Below are 27983 nucleotides of genomic sequence, written 5' to 3' on the forward strand. Positions count from 1 at the left end.
GCAAGCCAAGCCAAGTTTTCATTTTCCCTCCTATTGCGTATTCGAAGTATATTTTCGGCGTTCGAATTTCAGTGAGACTTCGTGTTGTTCATCAGTGTTTACTAACCACTAGAAGGTTCTTAGTCATAATTGTTTATTTCAAGAAATTTACAATGCGTAAAGTATCCAAAAGCCGTGCGGACGACGATGGCATTTCATCTGCCAACGGGTCGGTAATAAATGATGATCTGTCTGATACACAAACCTCTGATCAAAATGATAAACTTAGCGAGTCAGACGCTGAACCCAGAGGCGAATCCGAAGAAAAAGAAGTCGGAAAAAAGGGAAAGTCTGCTAAGAGCAAAGGCAAGAAAAGAAGATCTGAAAAAGAGGACAATAACGCCGAAGAAGAATACGAGGTACTTGGGTTAAGCTCACTAACATAAGATTTATTCGGTAACAAATTTAATTAGACTTTTTACTTTAGTGTGGAATCATGGTAATGTACCTAATATGGATTTTTTTAAAGGTGGATAAAGTGGTTGACTCTAAGAAGATCAAAGGGAAATTGCATTATCTTATTCGCTGGAAGGGTTATTCTGCTGACAGTGACACTTGGGAACCTGAAAATACTCTTTCTTGCGCTGAGCTCATCAGCAAATATCATGAGGAAGTAAGTATACAATATGAACTTTGCAATTTATTTTGGCAGTTTTTTTGGATCTTGATCAGTAGCCTACCGTTCAGTTTGACTAAAGCTAAAGTAAGGATGCTAAGCACAAATAATTTTGTACATTGACCTGCCTTTTCTTATCTCTATTGCATGTGCATAATAAATAATATTTTAGCATCCTTACTTTATCAATAGATGGAATTTCTGTAAATACATTAATGTTGTGAGTCTATGCATTATTGCAACTGCGAGTATAATTATTACATATTTGTGGAGAATACCCATAGGACGGGAAATCCTTAAAAGGAAATGGCATTGAATCGGACACATACTCCATAGGCCAGACAGCCATCTGGCCAAGCAGGGTCCCTGCTGGCATTCTGCTGGCAGTAGACAGTCGGGGAGGCCGAGTACTACATGGAGGCGATCAGTTGAGAAAGAGGCTGGCTCAACTGGACTCGACTAGAAAGAGCAGGAAGTAGTCGCTCAAGATAGTGACAAATGGAGGCTTCTACTGCGAGCCCTATGTCCCTAATGAGGGATAACAGGAATGCATCATCATCATTTGTGAAGAATTATACATATGTCAACCTGGTATAAAACTATGTAACTCATACTATTGTTGGGCCACAATCAAAGTGCTTGCAGAGTTGTAAATCATTAAGCTGGGCGTCTCACTGACACTTGTGGTCACACAGGTCATTAGCGATTCACATTGCAGCTTTCTCACTTTATTTTTATTGCCCTATCGGAGTCGGCATTTACCCCACAATAGGAGAGATTTAATTATTATTATCAATATGGTAACACTATTTAAAATCTCTTTCTTAGTCTTGGTCCTTTCACTTACACATATATACTTTTCTTTTTGTTCACGCTACCTGGTCGTTATTCTTCTCTTGCTTGAATTCTCATTATGTATTTATGTATTTTGTGTAGGTTTATGTAGTGTATTATTGTTGCTTAAATAATATATGTAGTTTATGTAGTTTATTTTTCATTGTTTGTTATTTATACTTAGGTATTTGATTTGTAAACTTTACACCTTTGTTATTTTGCACTGCCCATTAACTTATTTCTAGCCAGTGAATCGCTATCTGAAGGTTGTCTGGAAGAGATCGCTTTTTAGCGATAAGTCCGCCTGTTGTTACCTACTCACTTATGTCCTGTCATTGTTTGTAACATGTATTTTTCTTTGTAGTGCACAATAAAGTATTTTATTATTATCTTTATTTATTATTTTTCTTATGTTAGGTTTTTTATAATATGCATATAAAAGTAAAATATAAAAACACTTACAAAACAATACAAAATACATATAAACAAATTATAAAAAACCTAACCTAGGGTGCCGCCAGCAGCGGGGCAGGGCCCAAGCTGCCGGTGGTCAGGGCCGCAGAGAGAGGAACCGGCGGACTATCCGCGCCGTGTCCAAGATCACCGCCTTCTGCATCTGACCCTTGATCCAACCACCTAGCGAGAGTCTCTCAAGGTGTTGGTCGAGACTCTTCGCTATGAGACCGTTCGCTGAAACGACTATCGGGACAATGATCGTCGAATCAACATCCCACATGGCGGTTATCTCGTGAGCCAAGTCTAGGTACTTACTGGACTTGTCCTTCTCGGCTTTCACGAGATTCTCATCATGGGGGATGGTGATGTCGACGAGCACGGCCCGGCGCTGCGATCGATCTATTATCACAATGTCAGGCTTATTATTATTATTATTATGGTAGCTTTTGCCTTAAAAAGTTGTGCCTCAAGTTATAAATATGTTTTGCAGTTATACACAGTGTTACATGACCCACTGAAAACCTAAAAACAGTTTGTTCAGAATCGATAGGAGAATGCGCCATGTTTTAATGGGGCTAATTTTTTTATAAATTTATAATTTTTATACGCCCATTCTGCAGGTTTGTAATGCAACAATATCAATAACTAGCATTTGACACGTTCTCTGTCAATGGCCATTGGTAAACCTTATCTTGTTGCAGTAAGGTATGCAAATGGTCTGTTAACAGCGTTTACGATGGTAACTAGCAATTGTTTCATGTCACTAAAACGACGAAGCATATTGTGTAGCATTACCAGTCGAATAGAATTGTTAAAATTAAATACTCAAGATGAGTTCAAAATAAATAAAAATTGTTGGGGTGTCTCAGGTTTTCAGTGGCTCAAGTAACACCATGTATAACAGCAAGTCTGAAGAAGCACACATTAGTACATTCAATGAGTCTTTGGTCCCACCAATTAGGTCACCTTTTTATATTCCAGATAGCTACTAAAATTACATTGTGATTTTAGTATAAAACTGGAACGATATAGTAAATCAACAGTCTTAATTCATTTTTAGGGTTCCGTACCAAAAGGGTAAAAACAGGACCCTATTACTAAGACTTCGCTGTCTGTCCGTCTGTTACCAGGCTGTATCTCATGAACCGTGATAGCTAGACAGTTGAAATTTTTACAGATGATGTATTAGTGTTACCGCTATAACAACAAATACTAAAATGGCCAAGTTCAAGTTGGACTTGCGCATGAAGGGTTCCGTACGATTACGCTCAGATTGCTCATAAACGGCAAAATTATCAGGTTTGTTGTATGGGAGCCCCACCTAAATATTTATGTTATTCTGTTTGTACAACAAACGTGATTTTTTTGCCGTTTGTTGCGTAATGGTTCGGAACCCTTCGTGCGCGAGTCCGACTCGCACTTGGCCGGTTTTAGTTAATATTGCATGTCCAATGCTAGTAGTCTGTCATAATTTTTGTTTACGTTTTCCCATGTCTGTTAAACCCATTATAATGGTATTTTTTTATTTTAGAAAGGCAATTCAACGAAGAAAAAAGAATCGTCTCCAAAGAAAGGGAAGAAGAGAGGAGCTAAAAAAGAAAAATCAAGCCCTAAGAAGGCTAAAAGAGCCAAAACTGAGTGGGACAGTGAGAATGCTGATGAAAATGCTGAATATGAGGTGAGACATGAATTATACAAATATCTTATCCTTACTTCCTAAATTATTTTACATTCCAGAGTTTTTTTTTAATAAGTCTAATAAGAGCTTAGAAAAAAAGCAAACCAAGCTTTTCAATACTTTATAGATAGTTTTTTTTTTTAATTAACAATTATTGCTAAACCCTTTTTACAGATCTCTCTAATTAATAACTTAAATAGACAGATCTGTAATATTCACCTGCTTCATTATTAAATAAAGATAAGAATCAGTGAAATGAAAACAAATATTTTTACTAAATATAGTTATCTGTTTGCAGGTTGATCGTATCTTAGAGGTTCATCATGGCAAAAATGGCAAAAGAGAGTTCCTGATCCATTGGAAAGGATGGTCTAACAAATTTGATTCTTGGGAGCCTGAAAACAATCTCAACTGCACGGACTTGATCAATAAGTTTATGGAAAAGGTAAATTATAAATCCAAATAATTTCTTTCAATCTAATAACTTTTCTTCCACCTAACCTAATTTTTCATAGCATACCCAAATGTATTTTTGTTATAAACCATTGTATTTTGTTAATTCTTCAGTATAATTAATAAAAGCAACAGCTTGCGAACTAGTGATATCTTAACAATTTCTCAAGTGGTGTAGCATTTTCGTTTCATGGTGGCTTGATCGGTGTAGATCTGTCTAAATAGATGGACCACTATCACTACTGATTCACTAATATTCGAAAATTCGAAATACTTACTTACTGCTGTGGCGCGGCGAGCCGAAATGGATCTTGGCCTCCGACACCAAAGACCGCCATGCTACTCTGTCCAAAGCCGTTTCTGTCCAGTCGACGGCGCCGAGTTCGCTGAGGTCTTTCTGCACTTCGTCTCTCCAGTGGTACCTAGGGCGTCCAGACGGTCTTCGGCCACTTCTCCTAGAAGGGCCAGGTCATCGGCATACCCAACATATCGGTGTCTGCCATTCAACTCCACTCCGCCGTCGGGAATTAAATCGGGAAATATTCGAAATACAGGGTCATTTTTGACCAGGTAGCCATATTTGAATATGTCATTATAGATTAGCAGTACAACTTTTTTTTGACATTTTTATCTATCAATAACAAAAAATATGGTCACTGTACTCGTTAGTTTATATTAGTGCAATACTTTGGCAAGCACAAAGGGATTATACAATCTAGAGATGGGCCGAATATGGACTTTGCCGAATACGAATATTCGGCCGAACATTCGGTTCAGCTCATACCGAACCGAATATTCGGTTGGGCAAAACTGCCTAAAAAGCTGAAAAAAGTTCATACAGGTCCGCGCTTTGCACTAATCCTTCCCCTTCTGACCGACCGGGAAATTTTATGAAAAGAAACGGAACCGTGTCATACCTGAGGGCCTACCGTGAACACCGAAGTTCGCAAATTGCGGGCATCCTTCTCTGTCACCCTAATTACGCCATAATAGGGATGTTGACAACTTGACATGAATTGCGAATATATAAAATTTTATGTTTTTACCATAGCAGGGAATATTAGAATGCCGAAAATCATATTTTGTAAGTGTAAACAGAGATGGGCATTAATCGATTAATCTTTTAGTTAACTAATCAATCGATTAAAAATATCAATCGTCATTTTTTAATCGCGATTAATTTAGTTGCGATTAAATTAGTTGTGAGAATGTTCGACTAACAACTAAATTAGTTTTAGTTTCAATCGACTAAATTTCACGATTAAATCTATATTAAAACTACGTAGTCGCCCGTTTTTGCATTTTTTATCTTGCAATATGTAACTACAAGTACGTATGTATGTAACATACGGAGGTACTCGTATGTTGTAACTATGTTAATTTGGGTAGAATTTTGCGACTTATTTTGAAGCAGATATCTTCATCCGATTGAGCTAAAATTATGTATACACGTTTAATTTGAAATGCTTGAATGACAATGCAAATAATGCCATAATATTATTAGAACGATATATTGGTAATAACGACAAATAGCGAAAAACTGCATTGTTTACAAATCGCAAACAATAAAGTAGGTTGGTGCATTATTAATACTTTGAATTATACGATACTGAGTAAATCTTAGACATAGAAACTATCAATATTTTGCTGTCTCTGACAATAGTAAAACTCTTTTTAGTGTCACGCGGTGACAAAACAATGGGATAATCCTACTTACCTGGCCTGGAAGTTGTTTGTTGCATTTTGGTGCAAGTGCCGACGCATCTTCTAAAAATAACACGTTCTATTGAATGACACATCTGCATGTTGTTTATTATCTACGCGGTCTATTTTGTTTTCAACGTGTGGTCAACTGGTCATTAAAAATATTTAAACCACTTTGTAAAGAACTCTCAGCGTTAACTATGGTACATTTTCCTTGCGTCATTCTACATTCAAATATATCAATCAACATACATATTTTATTTATTACCGCTATTGCCAATATATTGGACCGGTAGCGAATTGGTCGATCAGCCGCTTGTTTCATATACAAAGTTTGATTTATTATAACTGTGTTTTTTAATGTTTTATCTTATCACATATAAACATCTTACTGTATAAACAGCGTTGATTTTTTTGATACTTTTTGCTTTGAATGTTTAATATACCTACAAAGTTTGATTTATTATAACTGTGTTTTTTAATGTTTTATCTTATCACATATGAACATGTTATTGTATAAACAACGTTGATTTGTTGATAATTTTTGCTTTTAATTATTATTTTTACGATTGCAAGACTAACCTCATATAGTTTAACTAAATACATATCATGGTTGCTTTTATATTTAATATAGCTGTACCCGCGGCTTCGCCTGCGTGGAATTCGGTCTGTGTCAGTAAGCGGTTAATTCACCCCTAATTTATCTCCTTGTCCCCTGGAGACAGAACTTAAAGTAAAGTTGACAGATGGATACGCTAGAGGACTGTAGTCCAGATAAAATATTTTACAATTAGGTACCTACCACCAAAGATAGATATAACTCCGTAATAGATGGATACAGTCTAAGGAAAAAAACGTGCCTCGAAAATCACGAAAATTTGATTCTCGATCAGATGTCGCTACTACCTTTTGCCTACTCTCGTATAGAGGGCGTTGACGGTTTCGTTTGTTATTATTTAACAATTTTAACGCATAACAGTGAAATAACATGGGTCAAAATAATAAAAATAATTAATGCAAATAAAAAAGATCATTTATCCATATTTAAATACATTTTATCGTATTTTAATAAATCTTCATTTTTAGTTTTAAAGTGTGTCGATAGATGGCAGTGAATTTACTGTGGTTACAAAATTTACTATGACAGTACCGCTCTATAATATTATATCCTCTTTGCTACCACTAAATAAAATTACACTCCAAAAAGAATATTTTTTTTGCCCTTATTCAAATTTTTGGCGTGGTTTAAACGGCATAGAGTAGTAGGTGTATATCGAACGATACAGTACCATTTTTGTATTTTTACGTCCTTGACTGTACCTATGCAAATCGGGTACACTACATAATTCCGAAATTTTTATTCCAAATTTTAGAATGTCGAATTTTATGATTCCGATTTTTAAATGCTCGACCCATCAAAATTCCGACTGTCATAATTACGAATGATGAAAATCACGAAGATTTATATTTCCGAAAACCCAAAAAGCCGAATATTGTAAATTCCGAACTACATAATTCCAACTATAACAATTCCGATGGTGGCAAACACCGAATTTAACATTTACGATTTTCAAAATCACGAATTCGGAATTGCCCTTATTCCGAATTAACGTGATTCCTATTTTAAATATGCCAATTTTTAAATTTCCACTTTTCTGGCAACAGTTCGTTTTCTTGGGGGTCGCAGTTCTAACCTAACCTACTTTTCTGGCAACAGTTCGTTTTCTTGGGGGTCGCAATTCTAACCTAACCTAACCCACTTCTAGCAACAGTTTGTTTTCTTGGGGGTCGCAGTTCTAACCTAACCTAACCCACTTCTAGCAACAGTTCGGGTTCGCAGGTTCGCAGTTCTGTCTAATTTATTTATGCCGAATTTTTATGCCAAAAATATTTTATGCCGAATTTAACATGATGCGGCACGACAGGTACCCGTAATAATTACTAAAACGTGAGTCTTCATTTGAATATCACGGATTTCATTTTTCCGATCTTGTAAAAAACCAAATTTCTGAATACCGAATTATTTTATTTCCGATCGGACAATGATTTTTCGGAATTTAGGAATTCGGAAAAAAATATATTTTCGGAAAAGAGTAAAATCGGAACTTTAAGCTTTCTGTCAAGTGACAATCGGATTTTAAGTTTTCGGAAATAGCACATTCGTGATTTTATTCCATCGTGTAAATTCCATCCAATTTAAAAATCGTAATTTTGATATTTCGGACTTATAAATAATCGGGATTATGAAAGTCGTGGTTATAAAAATCGGAAAAACGTATTTCGGAATATTTGGCTGTTCCCATCAAAATCATGTCATCCAAATCGGTCCTCCAGTCAAATCAGTCTAAGCATGACGCCGGCGGCGGGCAGCGTCTGCCCCTTTTTTTTTTTCGGAGTGGGGAAATGCATCTGCCCCTACGACTTGTTGATGGTCATAGCGAAGCAGACGCTCACGGGACGGGGACCTGTAGGCGCTTGAAGCGGAACGGGAAGTTGCTCGGAATGAGGGGGATACGCGGGATGAACACGGCTTCTCCGGCGCCACACTCCGTCAGGATCTGCGCCTACATATGTATTACGTACGATGTATTTGGAATCACAATAGAACTCGCGCTGGCTTGCCGTTTCAGCCGAAAGCGAAGCGACCTGCCTGGCTAGAGCGCCACTGAGTCTCTCACCGTGGTTTTTCTTAGACTCCTGCCCTGCCCCTTGTGGCCGCAATGCATTGCGAGACTTTCGCGAACGATTCGATTTTTTTCGGGAAGGCATGGTAACGCGTTTAAGTCCCAAATCGTTTGACATTTACTGAAAAATGTTTTTTTTAAAGTACCCACCTTCGTGACCATTATTAAGAGGAAAGGGCACGGCCGCTTCTCCATGCAAACGCAGTCTCCATTTTTTTGGTTAAAAACTACCCTATGTTCTTCCACGGGACTCAAACTATCTCTATACCAAATTTTATCTAAATCGGTTTAGCGGTTTAAGCGTAAAGAGAAATTAAAAAAAGTTTTTTCATATTTTTTGTGTTTTCACTCGGGAATGGTGTCATTTTGATATCATAAATGAATTCGGCATACCCGATTTATACAAAAACGATACCTAACTTGGCCTAGTAGCTAAAATGATATAGTTATCAAGATAAAGTTTTTAACCCCTTTTTCACCACCATGGGGGATGAATTTTTAAAATCGCTGAAAGTAATTTTCTTGCTTTTTAATATAATAACGTTTTGCAGTTTTAAGTTCCTAGCTTAAAATGAAATTTGCACCCTAAGACAAACTTTCATCCCCTTTTCAACCCCCTGAGGGGTTAAATTTCCAAAAACCTCAAAATTAGTTTTTTTGTAATCGTCTATCATACCTTTCTAAGAAGTTTCAAAGCATTTGTAATGGATTCAAACTTTCAACCCCCTTTTAACCCTGTTAGGGGACGAATTCTTGAAAACGCTAAAATCACTTTTCCTGTATTATATTATGGTCCGAGAGCTGGTGGAAATTTGGAGTAGGTCCTTGAGGCAAGCTGAAAATTTACTTGATGCTTCTCCTATCTTACCCTACCTCAGCACTACAAGTCTGGCTGCAGGGTAGCGGGTCTAAACCAACCTATAAATTTTTAAAGAATTTTTTTTTTGGTGCCCAAAAAAGGTTCTTGAGGCAATCTGTAATTTCTACAAGTGAAAATTGAATATCTAAATAGTCATAAAAAAATTATGCCAGACGATTTGGCCGGGTCTTTAACCTTGCCAAACGCGTGCAAAATATTTTTTTTTTAAACATCAAAAAAGGTTCTTGAGGCAATCTGTAATTTTTACAGGTTAAAGTTAAGTATCTAAATAGTCATAAAAAAAATAAGCCAGACGATTTGGTCGGGGCCTTCTACCTGCCAGACGATCTAGAAAGTTACGTATGGCACTTACTCGCACGCAAAATTAAGTTTGTTATCCTGTATAAATGTATGCTAATACAAAGTTATTTTTGTAGTGCAGTAAATTAAAGGTAAAAGGTACAAATTAGGATGTACGATGTGATTGTGATTATGAATATTTGTATATTTATGATAATTATGTACACTGAGTATTAGTAGGGATATAGTAAATGTAATATGACCGAATTTATAAGAATGTATTGTAATTTTAATAAATACATGTACAATTTAAATACAGAATAGTAATGTGTTGTAATTATTATAATGTGTGAATTTGTTATTTTATTATTAATGCTTGAATAATACAAATAATAATACAAATATGATGATGATGGTGATTGTTTCATGTACTCATAGGTTATTCAGTGTGTGGGGTAAAAGGGGGCGAGAATTTTATTATTTTTGCGCTACTACGCACGGTTTAGAAGCTAGAGCCATATATATATATTTATTTTTCGTTGTTTTTAAATTTCATAATTTTTGCGCTACGACGCACGGTTTAGCAGTTACAGCCCTATAACGTTTTTTTATTTTTATTTTATCATTGTGTTTTTTATATCACTTATGGGTTCCTTGAAAGGAAACGAAAATTTGATTGTTTTTGTGCTACGACGCACGGTTTTGGAGATACAGCCCTATAAAGTTGTTTTTTTTTCTTTTTGGTAATTTTTTATATTAACTCCTAAAGCTTTCCTAAAGGGGAGGAAAATTTTGATTATTTTTGCGCTACGACGCACGGTTTAGCAGATACAGCCCTATAACGTTTTTTTGTTGTTTTTTATTATTATTGTGTTTTTTATTTATCACATGGGTTTTTTAAAGGGGAACGAAAATTTTATTTATTTTACGCTACGACGCACGGCTTAGGAGATACAGCCCTATAAAGATATTTCTTTTTTTTTTTTTTTTCAAATATAAATTAAGGATCATATCTAGAGGGGAACGAAAATTTTATTATTTTTGGCGACGCATGGTTTAGGAGATACAGCCCTATGAAGATTTTTTTTTGTTTTTTTTTTTTAAATATAAATTAAGGGTTACCTAGAGGGAAACGAAAATTTTATTATTTTTCGCTACGACGCATGGTTTAGGAGATACAGCCCTATAAATTTATTTTTCTTTTGTTTTCTTTTTTGATTTTCATTGTGTTCTTTATTATATTTCTTTGGGGTTTTTTTAAAGGGGAACGAAAATTTGATTTATTTTTGCGCTACGACGCATGGTTTAGTAGATACAGCCCTATAAAGATTTTTTTGTCTTTTTGGTTTTTTTTTTTCAAATATAAATTAAGGGTTACCTAGAGGGGAACGAAAATTTTATTATTTTTGCGCTACGACGCATGCTTTAGCAGATACAGCCCTATAAAGATTTTTTTTTTTTTTTTTGCGTTTATTTTAAATATAAATTAAGGGTTGCTTACGCGGGAAAGAAAATTTGATTATTTTTGCGCTCCGACTAAAACAAATTTCAGCTGTTTAGCCCGTTCGCATGAACACAGATGCCATGTTTACATTAAAATAAAAAACAATACTCAATTTCGTATGAAATTCCTTTAAGCGAGGTTTAGACTAGCAATAACTTGCATGCAATTTTCATTACATTGCGGTATCTGATAAACATTTTGAATGCAGTTTACCTTAGTAGTCGGTAATGTAACGTAAATTGCATGCAAGTTCTTGCTAGTCTAAACCTCGCTTTACAGTTCTCTCGAGTTGCTCCGCCCGAAACGTGATACTTTGAAGGCTGTTTTGACGCACATGAGGACGATATTTCATTGCATGTCAAGAAAATTAAACGATTAAAAACGATTATCGTTCCAAAAACTTGTTATTTAACTGTACAGCGAATAAAATAATTTAAATAACTTATAGTGACGTCACAAAGTTTGTGACTCCCTCACAACATGTCACATTTTCTTGACCCCCTCCCCCCCTAAACGTGTGATGTAATTAATTTTATTTCATTTATTCATTTATTTCAATCAACTTAGGATCATAATACATTACATTATAACATTACATAAAATTATTATATTACAGTTAAGATTAAAATTAAAATTAAATTAGACTAAAATTATATTAAACCCCTAAAATAATTAATTAATTATTTAATAAATTATTTATTATTTAATTATATTATATGATATATGAAAGATGAAAAAAAAATCATGAACACAGCCATGCACGCCATGTTTACATTAAAATAAAATAAAAATATTTCCCGGCCTAGGCCTTCGTCATAACTGATGAACTACCCATGTATCTACAATAGAGATACAGCTGGACATATTGTCGCTAATTTCATATGTACTATGCCCACACCCTATTCATACCCATAATTATCATAAATATATACTCACAATCAGTGTTGGCCGTAATTGTTAATTTTAATTAACCATTGATCAATTTTATTAACCATTAGTTCCGCCATTAACCAATTGCATTAAAGTTAATTCGGATTAAATTTTTGAGACGTTAATGGCCATTAAAGTTAATTCGGATTAACTTTAATTCGGATTAACTTCAATGGCCATTAAAGTTTCAAAAAATTAATTAGAATTACTCTCAATTGCATTAACGTCTAATAAAATTACATTCGTGATATTTTAAAATGAGACAGCAAAATGACCCTGACTGAACCCTGGCAGTAGTAGCAGTACCTACCTACTACCTAGTGGAATTCTGGTTTGGTGCAACGGTGCAACACAGACATACGCGGTTTTGGTCATTTAAATCGTCTTGATTAGCACTTCGGAGAGCCGTACCCATGATAGAGCTGATGCTGAACCCTGGCAGTACCTAATGGATATAAGGTTTGGTGCAACATAGGCACACGCTGTTTTAGTCATCCGACTCGTCTTGATGAGCACTTCGGAGAGCCATACCCATGATAGAGCTGATGCTGAACCCTGGCAGTACCTAATGGATCTAAGGTTTGGTGCAACATAGGCACACGCTGTTTTAGTCATTCGACTCGTCTTGATGAGCACTTAGGAGAGCAGTACCTATGATAGAGCTGATGCTGAACCCTGGCAGTACCTAGTGGATCTAAGGTTTGGTGCAACATAGGCACACGCTGTTTTAGTCACCCGACTCGTCTTGATGAGCACTTAGGAGAGCAGTACCCATAATGGAGCTGATGCTGAACCCTGCCAGTACCTAGCGGAACTAAGGTTTGGTGCAACATAGGCACACGCTGTTTTAGTCATCCGACTCGTCTTGATGAGCACTTAGGAGAGCAGTACCCATGATAGAGCTGATGCTGAACCCTGGCACTACCTAGTGGATCTAAGGTTTGGTGCAACATAGGCACACGCTGTTTTAGTCACCCGACTCGTCTTGATGAGCACTTAGGAGAGCAGTACCCATGATAGAGCTGATGCTGAACCCTGGCACTACCTAGTGGATCTAAGGTTTGGTGCAACATAGGCACACGCTGTTTTAGTCACCCGACTCGTCTTGATGAGCACTTAGGAGAGCGGTACCCATGATAGAGCTGATGCTGAACTCTGGCAGTACCTAGTGGATCTAAGGTTTGGTGCAACATAGGCACACGCTGTTTTAGTCACCCGACTCGTCTTGATGAGCACTTAGGAGAGCGGTACCCATGATAGAGCTGATGCTGAACCCTGGCAGTACCTAGTGGATCTAAGGTTTGGTGCAACCAGAGATGGGCAAAATGTAATCGACTAACGATTAACGATTAAGATTACAAGAATTAATTGCGACTGACGATTGAAAACGACGATTGATCAATCTTAGTTGTATAGAGTGCAACTAATTTAGTTGCAACTAAATTAGTTGCCGATTGATTTCGGACAACTAAATTTTGTAATCGACTAATTAGTTAGACTATTTTCTCGCGACTAATGTTAGAAGCAAATTGAATAGAATACCTCGGTATGACTATGTTGACAGACTGATTAGGACATCTTAACGGATGTTTAAAAATAAAATAGTCATGTATTATGAAATAAAACTATGAAAACGGATTATATCGCGTATATTGAATTTATAATACATCCCGACGTTTCGAACCCTTTACAGCGTTCGTGGTACCCACATACTAAAATAATGAACAATCATAGACTATAAACTTTAAGGCTGGTTGTACATGCAAAACCAGCCTTAAAGTTTATAGTCTATGATTGTTCATTATTTTAGTATGTGGGTATTTTTGCACTTTGTAATTTTTCCTCAGTCACCCGTTGACCACGAAAGGTGTAAAGGGTTCGAAACGTCGGGATGTATTATAAATTCAATATACGCGATATAATCCGTTTTCATAGTTTTATTTCATGAGTAACTATCGCGGTAACCGAAGACAATATTAGTCATATATTACTTACGATATTTTGACCGTTTCTAAGGAGTGAGATCTGTTCTCACTATTATTTTGCTACTAAAGTAAGTAAGTTTAATGACCACACGTTGAAAACAAAATAGACCGCGTAGATAATAAACAACATGCAGATGTGTCATTCAATAGAACGTGTTATTTTTAGAAGATGCGTCGGCACTTGCACCAAAATGCAACAAACAACTTCCAGTTCCAGGTAAGTAGGATTATCCCATTGTTTTGTCACCGCGTGACACTAAAAAGAGTTTTACTATTGTCAGAGACAGCAAAATATTGATAGTTTCTATGTCTAAGATTTACTCAGTATCGTATAATTCAAAGTATTAATAATGCACCAACCTACTTTATTGTTTGCGATTTGTAAACAATGCAGTTTTTCGCTATTTGTCGTTATTATCAAAATATCGTTATAATAATATGATGGCATTATTTGCATTGTCATTCAAGCATTTCAAATTAAACGTGTATACATAATTTTAGCTCAATCGGATGAAGATATCTGCTTCAAAATAAGTCGCAAAATTCTACCCAAACTAACATAGTTACAACATACGAGTACCTCCGTATGTTACATAAATACGTACTTGTAGTTACATATTGCAAGATAAAAAATGCAAAAACGGGCGACTACGTAGTTTTAATATAGATTTAATCGTGAAATTTAGTCGATTGAAACTAAAACTAATTTAGTTGTTAGTCGAACATTCTCACAACTAATTTAATCGCAACTAAATTAATCGCGATTAAAAAATGACGATTGATATTTTTAATCGATTGATTAGTTAACTAAAAGATTAATCGATTAATGCCCATCTCTGGGTGCAACATAGGCACGCGCTGTTTTGGTCATCTGACTCGTCTTGATGAGCACTTAGGAGAGCAGTACCCATGATAGAGCTGATGCTGAACCCTGGCAGTACATAGTGGAACTAAGGTTTGGTACAACATAGGCACACGCTGTTATGGTCATCTCACTCGTTCTAATGAGCACTTGGGAGCGCAATATTTGAATATTATCTTGAGATACATAACTCATAAGATAGATAACATATACTTATGGCAGTAAGCAGTAGGTCTAGGTACTTACTAGGACTCAGGTATGGTCCAATCTATTCACGCGCTGTTTTGGTTCATCCTTTTTAATTAAGTTGATGGGAATAGTAACAAAAGTGCTGCCGAATCAATGTTTTGTAAATTTTTGTATTATTCAACACTTTCAGCGCCAAGCGCCCCATTTCAATAACAAAATGAACCCGACTATCGGGTTCTTGGCACTGAAAGTGTTAACTGATCATGATTACCAATGTCATGGTCATGCAATATTATGTAAGATATGAAAGAATATGTTTGTATTTATGAACTGAATCGGAATCCTTACAGGGATAAATTAAAATAACATATTTATTTATCATTATTTATTTATTTAAAAAAATGTATTACAAATTATATACCACTAATTATTTTAACAATTATAAAAATTAAGTCTTATTTTATACATAATGATACAGATGTAGTGCATAAGTGTTTGTCGTCGTATTTTCACGGAAACGTTCGTATTTGTCATGCTACTTCTGTCAACCTCAGTATTTTTGTACTGAGACTGACTGAAATAGCAAGACACGTTCGTGCGTTTCCGCGAAAATACGATGGTAAACAATTATGCACTACATCTGTATCATTATGTATAAAATAATGACTTAATTTTTATAATTGATAAAATAATTAGTGGTATATAATTTGTAATATATTTTCTTAAATAAATAAATAATGATAAATAAATATGTTATTTTAATTTATCCCTGTAAGGATTCCGATTCAGTTCATAAATACAAACATATTCTTTCATATCTTACATAATATTGCATGACCATGACATTGGTAATCATGATCAGTTAACACTTTCAGTGCCAAGAACCCGATAGTCGGGTTCATTTTGTTATTGAAATGGGGCGCTTGGCGCTGAAAGTGTTGAATAATACAAAAATTTACAAAACATTGATTCGGCAGCACTTTTGTTACTATTCCCATCAACTTAATTAAAAAGGATGAACCAAAACAGCGCGTGAATAGATTGGACCATACCTGAGTCCTAGTAAGTACCTAGACCTACTGCTTACTGCCATAAGTATATGTTATCTATCTTATGAGTTATGTATCTCAAGATAATATTCAAATATTGCGCTCCCAAGTGCTCATTAGAACGAGTGAGATGACCATAACAGCGTGTGCCTATGTTGTACCAAACCTTAGTTCCACTATGTACTGCCAGGGTTCAGCATCAGCTCTATCATGGGTACTGCTCTCCTAAGTGCTCATCAAGACGAGTCAGATGACCAAAACAGCGCGTGCCTATGTTGCACCAAACCTTAGATCCACTAGGTACTGCCAGGGTTCAGCATCAGCTCTATCGTGGGTACCGCTCTCCTAAGTGCTCATCAAGACGAGTCTGGTGACTAAAACAGCGGGTGCCTATGTTGCACCAAACCTTAGACCCACTAGGTACTGCCAGGGTTCAGCATCAGCTCTATCATGGGTACTGCTCTCCTAAGTGCTCATCAAGACGAGTCGGATGACTAAAACAGCGTGTGCCTATGTTGCACCAATCCTTAGTTCCGCTAGGTACTGCCAGGGTTCAGCATCAGCTCCATTATGGGTACTGCTCTCCTAAGTGCTCATCAAGACGAGTCGGGTGACTAAAACAGCGTGTGCCTATGTTGCACCAAACCTTAGATCAACTAGGTACTGCCAGGGTTCAGCATCAGCTCTATCATGGGTACTGCTCTCCTAAGTGCTCATCAAGACGAGTCGGGTGACTAAAACAGCGTGTGCCTATGTTGCACCAAACCTTAGATCCATTAGGTACTGCCAGGGTTCATCATCAGCTCTATCATGGGTACGGCTCTCCGAAGTGCTCATCAAGACGATTTAAATGACCAAAACCGCGTATGTCTGTGTTCACCAAACCAGAATTCTACTAGGTAGTAGGTAGGTACTGCTACTACTGCCAGGGTTCAGTCAGGGTCATTTTGCTGTCTCATTTTAAAATATCACGAATGTAATTTTATTAGACGTTAATGCAATTGAGAGTAATTCTAATTAATTTTTTGAAACTTTAATGGCCATTGAAGTTAATCCGAATTAAAGTTAATCCGAATTAACTTCAATGGCCATTAACGTCTCAAAAATTTAATCCGAATTAACTTTAATCCGAATTAAATGGCTAATGGTTAATGGCCATTAACCTTTTTAATTGTTAATTTTTAATGGTTAATGGCATTAGCGTTCGGCCAACACTGCTCACAATCACATCGTACATCCAAATTTGTACTTTTCTATCTTTAATTTTCTGCACTACAAAATTAACTTTGTATTAGCATACATTTATACAGGATAACAAACTTAATTTTGCGTGCGAGTAAGTGCCATACGTAACTTTCTAGATCGTCTGGCAGGTAGAAGGCCCCGACCAAATCGTCTGGCTTATTTTTTTTATGACTATTTAGATACTTAACTTTAACCTGTAAAAATTACAGATTGCCTCAAGAACCTTTTTTGAATTTTTTGAAAAAATATTTTGCACGCGTCTGGCAAGGTTAAAGACCCGGCCAAATCGTCTGGCATAATTTTTTTATGACTATTTAGATATTAAATTTTCACTTGTAGAAATTACAGATTGCCTCAAGAACCTTTTTTGGGCACCAAAAAAAAAATTCTTTAAAAATTTATAGGTTGGTTTAGACCCGCTACCCTGCAGCCAGACTTATAGTGCTGAGGTAGGGTAAGATAGGAGAAGCATCAGGCAAATTTTCAGCTTGCCTCAAGGACCTACTCCAAATTTCCACCAGCTCTCCGTCAATTATAATAATATGCCCATTATACAAAGTTTCAAGTAACGCACTAAAAAAAAATTGATCTCCATACAAACTTTCAACCTCTATTTCACCTCCTTAGGGGATGAATTTTCAAAAACGCTGAAATTAGTTTTATTGTATTTCAATAATATATCTTCTTACGAAGTTTCAAATTGCTAGCTTAAAATAAATCTTGAACCCCATACAAATTTTCATCCCCTTTTTAACCCCCTTAGGGGTAAAATTTCTCAAATTTTTATAGCCTATAACCTGGCCGTGGATTTTTTCGACAGATTAGTAAAGTTTGCATCAAAATCCGTTCAGCCGTTTTCATTAGTTGCGCGGTCAAATAAACAGACAAACAGATAAACAGACAAAAATTCTAAAAACTGTTGGAATGTGTTCTGTTATCGATTCTAAGTATCCCCAGCCAATTTTTTTTCGAATATCTTCCATGTACAGACTTTCGACCCTCTTCCGCTTTATTATATGTATAGATACAAAGTTTGATTTATATAATTGTGTTTTTTTAAGTGTTATTTTACTAATGCACAAAGTACCCAGTTCTTATTTACCCTTAGATAAGAGAAATTTAATCCAATTTCAGAGAGATGCACTACTTTAGTAGCAAAATAATAGTGAGAACAGATCTCACTCCTTAGAAACGGTCAAAATATCGTAAGTAATACATGACTATTTTATTTTTAAACATCCGTTAAGATGTCCTAATCAGTCTGTCAACATAGCCATACCGAGGTATTCTATTCAATTTGCTTCTAACATTAGTCGCGAGAAAATAGTCTAACTAATTAGTCGATTACAAAATTTAGTTGTCCGAAATCAATCGGCAACTAATTTAGTTGCAACTAAATTAGTTGCACTCTATACAACTAAGATTGATCAATCGTCGTTTTCAATCGTCAGTCGCAATTAATTATTGTAATCTTAATCGTTAATCGTTAGTCGATTACATTTTGCCCATCTCTGAGTGTAAATATGCGTAATAAATTAATTAAAAGTATTTAACCCTTAAATCCATGATTTTTTATTTTTTGTTGGAAAAAATGATTTTATTTAGTTAAGAGGCCGTAGTCGATTTTGGAGCAAAAATTTTAAATTGATACATTTAGTCGTTGAAATTATACTTGTTTTGTTACGTAATATCTAAATAACAAGTATTGGTTTCTATTAGCACGTTTTCTCATCTTGCCTTTTAATAATGAGGTCGCGAGCGTGCGTCACCGGTAATATGTGAAGAGAAGGGGCAGTTTTTAAAAATTCATCAAAAAATTATGGTGGTAAATTATACAAATTGATGTATAAGAATAGTTTCAGCAAATGTTGTAGATTGTTCAAGTATCCAAATTACGTTGAAATTAAGTCGATTTTTCAGAGAAATTGTAACTTGTTTTGAAGTAATTTCTGGAGAAAATTGAATTCGTTTAACTTTCATTTCCTCGAACTCTAAGTCATATAACAAAAATGTAATCTGATAAAGGCCAAGTACAGAATATGTGTAATACAAATTTACCATTTTTAGCAGTCCAAACTTTACGAAATTTACAAATAAGAGCGACAAAATCAATGCTTTACGCGCGTTTACCTAAACGTCCTTCAGAAAAAAAATCATTACTAATTTAGTGAGTCTGTTTTCAAAAAATTGATCTGATAAAAGGCAAGATAAGAAGACGTGCTAATAGAAACCAGTACTTGTTATTTCAATTTGGTAACAAAAGGTGTACAATTTCATCGAAGAAATCTATCAATTTTACATTTTTGCGACTAAAATCGACACCGGCCTCTTAATTTGGATGTAGGATCTAGGAATCTCTGAGCTGTCCAATGCTTTGTATACATTTGGCAACAATATGCATTTAAGGGTTAAAATAATGCCCAGCATCACGTGACTGCAAACGCAAATCGGAGCGCGTGACGTGACGTCACGGCGTGAGAAACACAGACAAGTTGTCAAACCTGGTGGTCCTCTGGCACCGACAGTCGTTTGTTTATCACCTCGTTAAGTCATCCAGATCACGTGACAGCATGGAGCGTTTTTGCGCGAAATTTAAACACTAAACTTATTAACGTCGATTTTTTATTAAAAATTAATGAATAAAAAAAAAATATTTTTATTTATTAATTTTTAATAAAAAATGCATTAAAGGCATAGGTCTCATAGTAACCCTAACAAACACTTTCTGAGCAACCGAGTAGTAAGGGCTTGGAACAAACTCCCAGAAGACGTAGTTTCAGCACAAAATGTGAACCAATTTAAAAATAAATTAGACAAGCATAACACTACATCTAATACCCGTTCATGATAACTACATATCTTTATGATTACTGGATACAGGCCATATCAGTTGCCATAACTGCCTGCCTGCTTATTAAATAATAATAATAATAAGCCCGCAGGGCAGCTTGTGGCGAGCTGTTGGGGAGTGACGACCCCACGGACCCGAGTGCTCCAGAGAGTCGGTCAGGGTCTCCGTCTCCGGCGTGTCTTCGTCGGTCGGAGTGGACCCCAAGGGGACCCGCAGGACTCTCAGCTCTGGCTTGCCTTCATTGGCCGTCCAGAGGGGAGTCGTAAGAGTTATATGCTCCAGGGGTGGAAGTGTTAAAGGGCATAACGCCGCGAGTAACTTCGGAGAAAGCGCAGCACACCTCTCGACACCCCTGAGCCGCTCACTCCGGTGTTGCGTCTGGCCATCTTTACGATGGCGCATCAGGTGCCCATCTAACGAGTGGCGAGTCACCGCCTGCCTCGATAACTTGTGCAAGCAATGTTATGGCAGGTGTCCGGACTTCTTTGCAATAGCCCAGTCTTTTAACCACCCAAACTTAAACCATAGATCAGTACTCTGTCCATACTCTCTACAATAGTTTCCAATGCCTGCTGAAACCGGTTCACGGATATCTATTGATGTACCCGTGAATGGGTTCCACCAGGCGTTCTACATGACATCAAATCTCTCCAAACGGCCTCTACGTGTTGGATATCCCCACGCACGCCTTATAAATGACCGGGCTCGAAAGACCCGAGAGTTTTAAAACGGAGATACACATAATAATAATAATCTTTTGACCAGCCAAACTTCAATCCATAAACCAGTATACTGTTCACTTTTTACAATAGTCCCAATGCCTGCTGCGACCGGTTCATGGGTGTCTATTGTTGCACCTGTGAACGGGTTCCAGCAGGCATTCTACATGACATTAAAGCTCTCCAAGGGGCCTCTACGTGTTGGATCTATATCCCCACGCAAGCCTATCAAAAGACCGGGATTTATAGGCCCGTGAAATCCAGAAGGAGATACAAATAATAATTTTATTTGCAATAATTACGTGTCTATCTATAAAATGAAAACAGTTCTAAAAAATAGTCAAAATCCCTATTGGAGTAAAGAATAAAAACTTTTATAAAAAAAAAGATAAACCAACTTCAAAAAGGATGAAATAAAATATTATCCTTTTTAGGGTTCCGTGTTTAAGTATATGCGTTACCAACTAATATGTTTGAAGTCGGTGCCAAGCCAAATTATGAACCACATATTCATAGTCATTTTGGTGCAATTCGATAAGGATGCGGCTATATAAGTATGTACGTTGGATTGCCTAACGCAGCGTACTACGTAGGCGAACAACACGCGAACGCAAAACGGCGCCTTAATTAATCCTTTGATACCTATAGAAGTGTCCTACGTGGGCGATCTCGTTGCGAACGCGAACGCCTTGGGCCGGCCGCGCCGCGCCGCGTCGCTTCGCTTCGCGTTCGCGAGTGTTCGCCTATGTAAGACGCAGCGTTACACGACGACAATAAACGAACTTTCTGTAGGTATTTAAGAACACACCTCAGAACAGAACACACGGTTGAACCTTATGATATGATATGATATTTATTGGTAAATATTTACATTTACAAGTCATTTCTACAATTAAGCATACAATAATACAATTAATAACATTACAAAACATAATTATTACAATTAATAACAAAAACATTTATTATATTCCTATATAATTTAGTAGGTACGCGATTGAGCCAATGACCCGTGGCTATCGAAGAACTCGTCAATGGTATAGCAAGCCATTTCTAATAGTACGGCTTCCAGTTTTCGGACAAATATTGCATCGCTAGAAGCTTGCTTTATTTCATCGTCCAGTATGTTGTACAGTCTGATTCCCAGTACATGCATAGACTTCCTAGTTTTCGCGAGGCGACACGCGGGCACGACCAACTGATTACGCCTGCGCGTCACGCTACCCCGGAGTTGACTATGAGTGGGGATCTGATCAAGATTTTGTCTCACCTTCTTGGCGCAATTCTTACCATGCTTGTCGGCATATTAGTGTAAATCTAATGCGTTTATGTTTCGTCGTATTTTTTAAAGAGCATTCCTTACTACTTAATTCTTGAACAGTCCATAGCACGCAAGTGTGGGATTGGGACAGTTATTTTCTGTCGCTTATCCAGAGGACTACATTTCAAAATATAAAACAATTCAAGGAACCTTCATGCCAAATTTCAGCTAAAGCGATTCAGTTGTTTAGCCATGAAAAGGTAACAAAGAGGCAGACAGAATTACTTTCACGTTTATAATATTTGTACAGTTGTAATGGGATTTATAGACATAAAGCTGATTATTTTTGACTGGTATTGTTACTACTTGGCTTGGCACCGACTTCAAACATATCAGTTGGTAACGCATATACTTAAACACGGAACCCTAAAAAGGATAATATTTTATTTCATCCTTTTTGAAGTCGGTTTATCTTTTTTTTTATAAAAGTTTTTATTTTTCCATTTTTAGTTTTAAGACATTGTTAAGAGCGTGGCGCATGAATAAAAAACAAAATCATGTTGAACTCTAAATTCGTAAACTTTATTAAATAATCAGAATTTTCCTCGAGTCCGTCTGGGAAATCATTCCTGTCACTAAATCCATTCTCCGCCCCGCCACTGACCCAATCCCTCAAATCCCCTGATCACTCAACCTCACAGCACATCAATCCCTGATCACTGAACCCCTCGACCCTAAACCACCAACCCTTCAACCGCCATTCCCCGACCCCTAACCCCTTAACTCCTAACCCTAACCCCCAATCCCGTAAGTCCCAAGCCCTCAGACCCCGACCCATCAACTCACCTCCCCTCAATCCCCAACCTCAAACCCCCCAAACACTAATACCCTCTACCTTCACCTCTCACTCCTACCCCTCACCTCTAAGTCTCTTTGGTTGTTTCCAACACTACCTACATTAAAAATCATAATACACATACGAGGGAAGTTCCACATTTCGTCCGTGGTCTTCATTATCAGTAGCCTTACCACGGGTTTGACATTGATATATTCGCTATCGTGTGCGTAACTTACTGTTTTTATTGTTTTTGCATCTCGCTCGTACCGATATTAGTGTACAAAGTAAGTTACAAAGACGCTAGCGAATATTTAGTGTCAAACTCGTGGTTAGGCTACAGTTGCACTACATCAAATCGGTGTAGGAGGAAATGCTTGAGTTACTTTAGAAAACACCGAAATCACCATACACGTGCCTTTAAAAATTGAGGAGTTCCCTCAATTCCTCACGGATTCCACCATCAGATCAAAACCAAAACTGTTACGAAAACACCATGGAGGTAACTTCTTTCAAATAGAAAAAGAATTACTCAAATCGGATCATGGGTGCCGGAGTAATCGCTGAAATCATTATCATCAAAACAATCATCATCATCAGCTCCACATCAAATTGGTAGTTTTCGAGAGAAAATGCTCGAGTTGCTTAAGAAAACACCTAAATCACCATACATGTGCCTTTAAAAATTGAGGAGTTCCCTTAATCCCTCATGGATCCCATCATCAGAACAGCACCAGATTAATGTGGGACCACCTTAGAGGTAGTTCCTTTCAAATAATAAAAGAATTGTTCAAGTCGGACCACGGGTCTCGGAGTAATCGCTAAACATCCTACATTGAGAAAAATCATCATCACTATCATCAAAACAATCATCATCATCAGACCCACTTAATAAAATTGGTCGTTTTCGAGAGTAAATGCTCAAGTTGCTTAAGAAAATACAAAAATCACCATACATGTGCCTTTTAAAATTGAGGAGTTCCCTCAATTCCTCAGGGATCCCATCATCAGATCAGAACCAGATTAATATGGGACCAACTTGGAAGTAGGTCCTTTCGAACAAAAAAGAATTACTCAAATCGGACCACGGGTCTGAGTAATCGGTGAACATACATAAAAAAAAATAGCCCAAACCGAATACAGAACCTCCTCCTTCTATGAAATTGAAGTCGGTTAAAAAGATGCCCGCAATTTGCGAATTTCAGTTCAGTCTTCGTGGTTGGGCATCTAATCGCGAAGTGCACCCGTGGCAGCTATAAGCGGACACCCTTAAAAAAAATTGTTTATTCGGTAAATATTCGGCAGTGCAAACCGAACTATTCGGCCGAATACGAACATTGAAAAATATGCCGAATACCGAATAATTACCGAATATTCGGCCCATCTCTAATACAATCTTATAGCCAATCAGGGCATCGCAAACGCCCGCCGGGCGAATGTCGCCCCCCAGCCCCCACTATCCCACTAATATTATAAATGCGAAAGTCTGTCTGTCTGTCTGTGTGTTCCCTCTTCACGCTTAAACCGCTGAACCGATTTAGTTTAAATTTGGCGTAGAGATAGTTTGAGTCCCGAGGAAGGACATAGGATAGTTTTTATCCCGAAAATCATCCCTGAAGAAAGTAAAAAGCGGGGTGGAATTGAGATAATTAACGAGTGCCTGCTAATTTGTGTGCATAATATGCTCAAATTTAGATTGCTATAAGATTTTCTCCAGGCGCTATTCTTACTTTAGCTGCGGTTACTAAGTCCACGCAGACGAAGTCGCGGGCAAAAGCTAGTAAAAGACCTATTCGCTCGCGCGCAACTCAGCCGCGTGCAAGACAAACTAAGTACCCTCTTTTTTATTAGGGTTCCGTAGCCAAATGTCAAAAAACGGAACCCTTATGGATTCGTCATCGTCATGTCTGTCTGTCTGTCCTCCGTATGTCACAGCCACTTTTTTCCGAAACTATAAGAACTATACTGTTGAAACTTGGTAAGTAGATGTATTCTGTGAACCGCATTAAGATTTTCACACAAAAATAGAAAAAAAAACCGGCCAAGTGCGAGTCGGACTCGCGCGCCGAGGGTTCGGTACTTTTTAGTATTTGTTGTTATAGCGGCAACAAAAATACATCATCTGTGAAAATTTCAACAGCTATCACGGTTGATGAGATACAGCCTGGTGACAGACGGACAGCGGAGTCTTAGTAATAGGGTCCGGTTTTTACCCTTTGGGTACGGAACCCTAAAAAACAATAAATTTTGGGGGTTCCCCATACTTAGAACTGAAACTCAAAAATTATAACTTTTTTCATCAAACCCATACGTGTTACATACCTATATATGGATAGGTCTTCAAAAATGATATTGAGGTTTCTAATATCATTTTTTTTTTCTAATCTGAATAGTTTGCGCGAGAGACACTTCCAAAGTGGTAAAATGTGTCCCCCCCCCCCTGTAACTTCTAAAATAAGAGAATGATAAAACTAAAAAAAAATATATGATGTACATTACCATGCAAACTTCCACTAAAAATTGGTTTGAACGAGATCTAGTCAGTAGTTTTTTTTTAATACGTCATAATCGTAAACCGCAATTTACCTTTCACTCACGTTTCACATAAAAAATACATTGTTTAAATTGTGTAATGTACGGAACCCTCTGTGCGCGAGTCCGACTCGCACTTGGCCAGTTTTTTCTTACTAGTAAGAGATAGACAGATAAGGGTGTCTCGTACTAATTGATAACGTTATGCCCCGCCTCCGAGCGCGTACTTTAGGGTGACCAAGCACGCGTTGAATATTCGCATTTCAAAGTGGCTACAATAAAAAAAAGGTATTATTCTTATTTCACTAAGATTATTTTGGGGACTTCGCAACTTATGGCTAACTTTTCCAAAATAACCCTGTATTTAAAAATATATTTATTTGTTTAAGCTTAAACCATTAAGTTAAGAATTAGCATGAGGAATCTACAATTTTATTTTTGACTTGACATACATTGACATTTTGAAATTGTAATTTTTAGGTGGAAGCAGCCAAATCCACAGATAGTCGCAGTTTAAGAGTGGCACCCGGCACTACAAACCGCTTTACCTTACAAGCCCCTTCTTCAGGCCGCAGACTCAGCAAGAGGCGTGGTCAGAAGCAGAGGTTAGTGAGATTTTTGCCCTTGAAGTATAAAATGTTTCGCACTTGATTTGGCCCACGCGTACCTTTACTTGAAAATATGGATGGACTACTCCAACCCCCTTATTCACAAAACATAGCATACCTCTGTTAAACAACAAGCACAAATGTAACAATGACAAATATGGTCAAACAATTATGGCATGTTAGATTTTACAGATGTTTATGAATAAAGACATAATATACTTTTGCTACTAATATTTTTTTATTGTTTTTTTTTTCAGAGTTCGCTACGACGACGCGGAATAATGTCAAGTTTATGACCTCCCATAAGAAGAAAGCAGTAGGACCTACTTGTTTGTAAGCAGAACGTGTCCGTATTTTATTTTCCTATTTTTTATTTTTATCTTGTTTTGGCCAGACACCACTACAATTGAATATGAGTTGGAGAGGGGACCACAATCTGAAAGTTCGAATGCTTTATTACTTTTATCAGCGTAATGTACTATGTAGGCAGCGATTTGAATTTTAGTCATTTTACCACAGTTATTTTGGTTTAAAAAGGTAAATGTTGAAGGAACTCGATTGTGGACGTACAGTCAGCAATACTATTCGCTTAGCACCTTCGCATACAAACTTCTTTTCCTGCAGCTGACTGTACATAACTGAAGACGCTATTCTTATCCCTCTTATGTTAGTTTGCTATGTTATGTTACCGTTACCTTTCCGTGATGTTAGTGTCTTGGGTATTGATCTGGTTTTTTTTTGTGTGAAAACTCGCGATTATCCTATCATTTTCTTAAGCGTTTCAGGAACTGAAACTAAATATGAATATTTAAATGTAATAGGTTTTATTTGACTTCTTTTAAACCAAGGGACATGACATAGTTAACGCGTCTTCAATTCATTATTACTCTACGCTAAGTACATACATGTAATACAGATGTAGGGCATAATCTATTGCCTTCGTATTTTCTCGGAAACGTTCGTATTTGTCATGCTACTTGAAATAGAATAACACGCGTTTTCGTGAAAATACGATGGTAAATTAAGGATTATCTGTACAACACTACATCTGTACAAAATTACAGACATGCAATTAAATAGTTGTCTCATGGTTGTTGAAATAGGTATATATATATATATATTAGGGATGTACCGACTAGTCGGGAAAGCCGACTATCCGGCCACATTTGTAGTCGGCGACTAGTCGGCAAAATTAGCCGAATAGTCGGCACTATTTAATCTTCAGGAAAGATAAGATTTTTATTTCAACTCTTTCAATTCTACTCTAACAAAAACAGTCTTTGATATTCTGTTGACGTTGAGAATCTCAACATTGAGAATACTTTGAGAATACAACGTTGAGAATAACAACTTGAGATTGGCTGGCCGCTGGAGCCGATATAGCCGCCGGTGTCGGTGATGGTGTCGGCGGTAGTTGCGGCAGAGAAATGGAACGAGGTGATGAATCGCTAGATTTAATTGCAGCGGCCAGCTGAGGCATTTGGTGTTTGTGTTTATATTTGATATGATTTAGTAACGAGCACTGGGTGCACCTCACTTTATTTGCATCGCCTTCAGCATCTTCAAAAAAAGTCTACACTCGCGATTTCCTTTTCGACATTTTTCGTATTTATTAAGAGCACTATATGTATTATTTATTTAAGCAGTTATTACAATTTCTTGTTTTCGCTATGAAACACGAAAGGGTGACTAATAAATCACGAAAACTTAGGTAGACAAAACTAGTCATACGTAAACATGAACGCAAGATTTGTGCTGCCAGAGGGCCTACCGCGAACCACGTTCGACGTGTT

General features: G+C 36.9%; 1 protein-coding gene across 1 annotated transcript; it reads left to right on the forward strand.

Moving 5' to 3' along the window:
* On the forward strand, positions 1–27962 carry LOC134745171 (heterochromatin protein 1-like). Its single transcript, XM_063679159.1, has 6 exons — positions 1–398; positions 509–652; positions 3477–3623; positions 3922–4068; positions 26063–26187; positions 26448–27962. Exons 1-6 carry the CDS (start codon positions 153–155, stop codon positions 26470–26472), a joined length of 834 nt encoding a protein of 277 aa, XP_063535229.1. The 5' UTR covers positions 1–152; the 3' UTR covers positions 26473–27962.
* The last annotated feature ends 21 nt before the right edge of the window (positions 27963–27983 follow it).

The sequence above is a fragment of the Cydia strobilella genome, chromosome 11 (assembly GCF_947568885.1).
Source record: "Cydia strobilella chromosome 11, ilCydStro3.1, whole genome shotgun sequence".
NCBI lineage: Eukaryota > Metazoa > Arthropoda > Insecta > Lepidoptera > Tortricidae > Cydia > Cydia strobilella.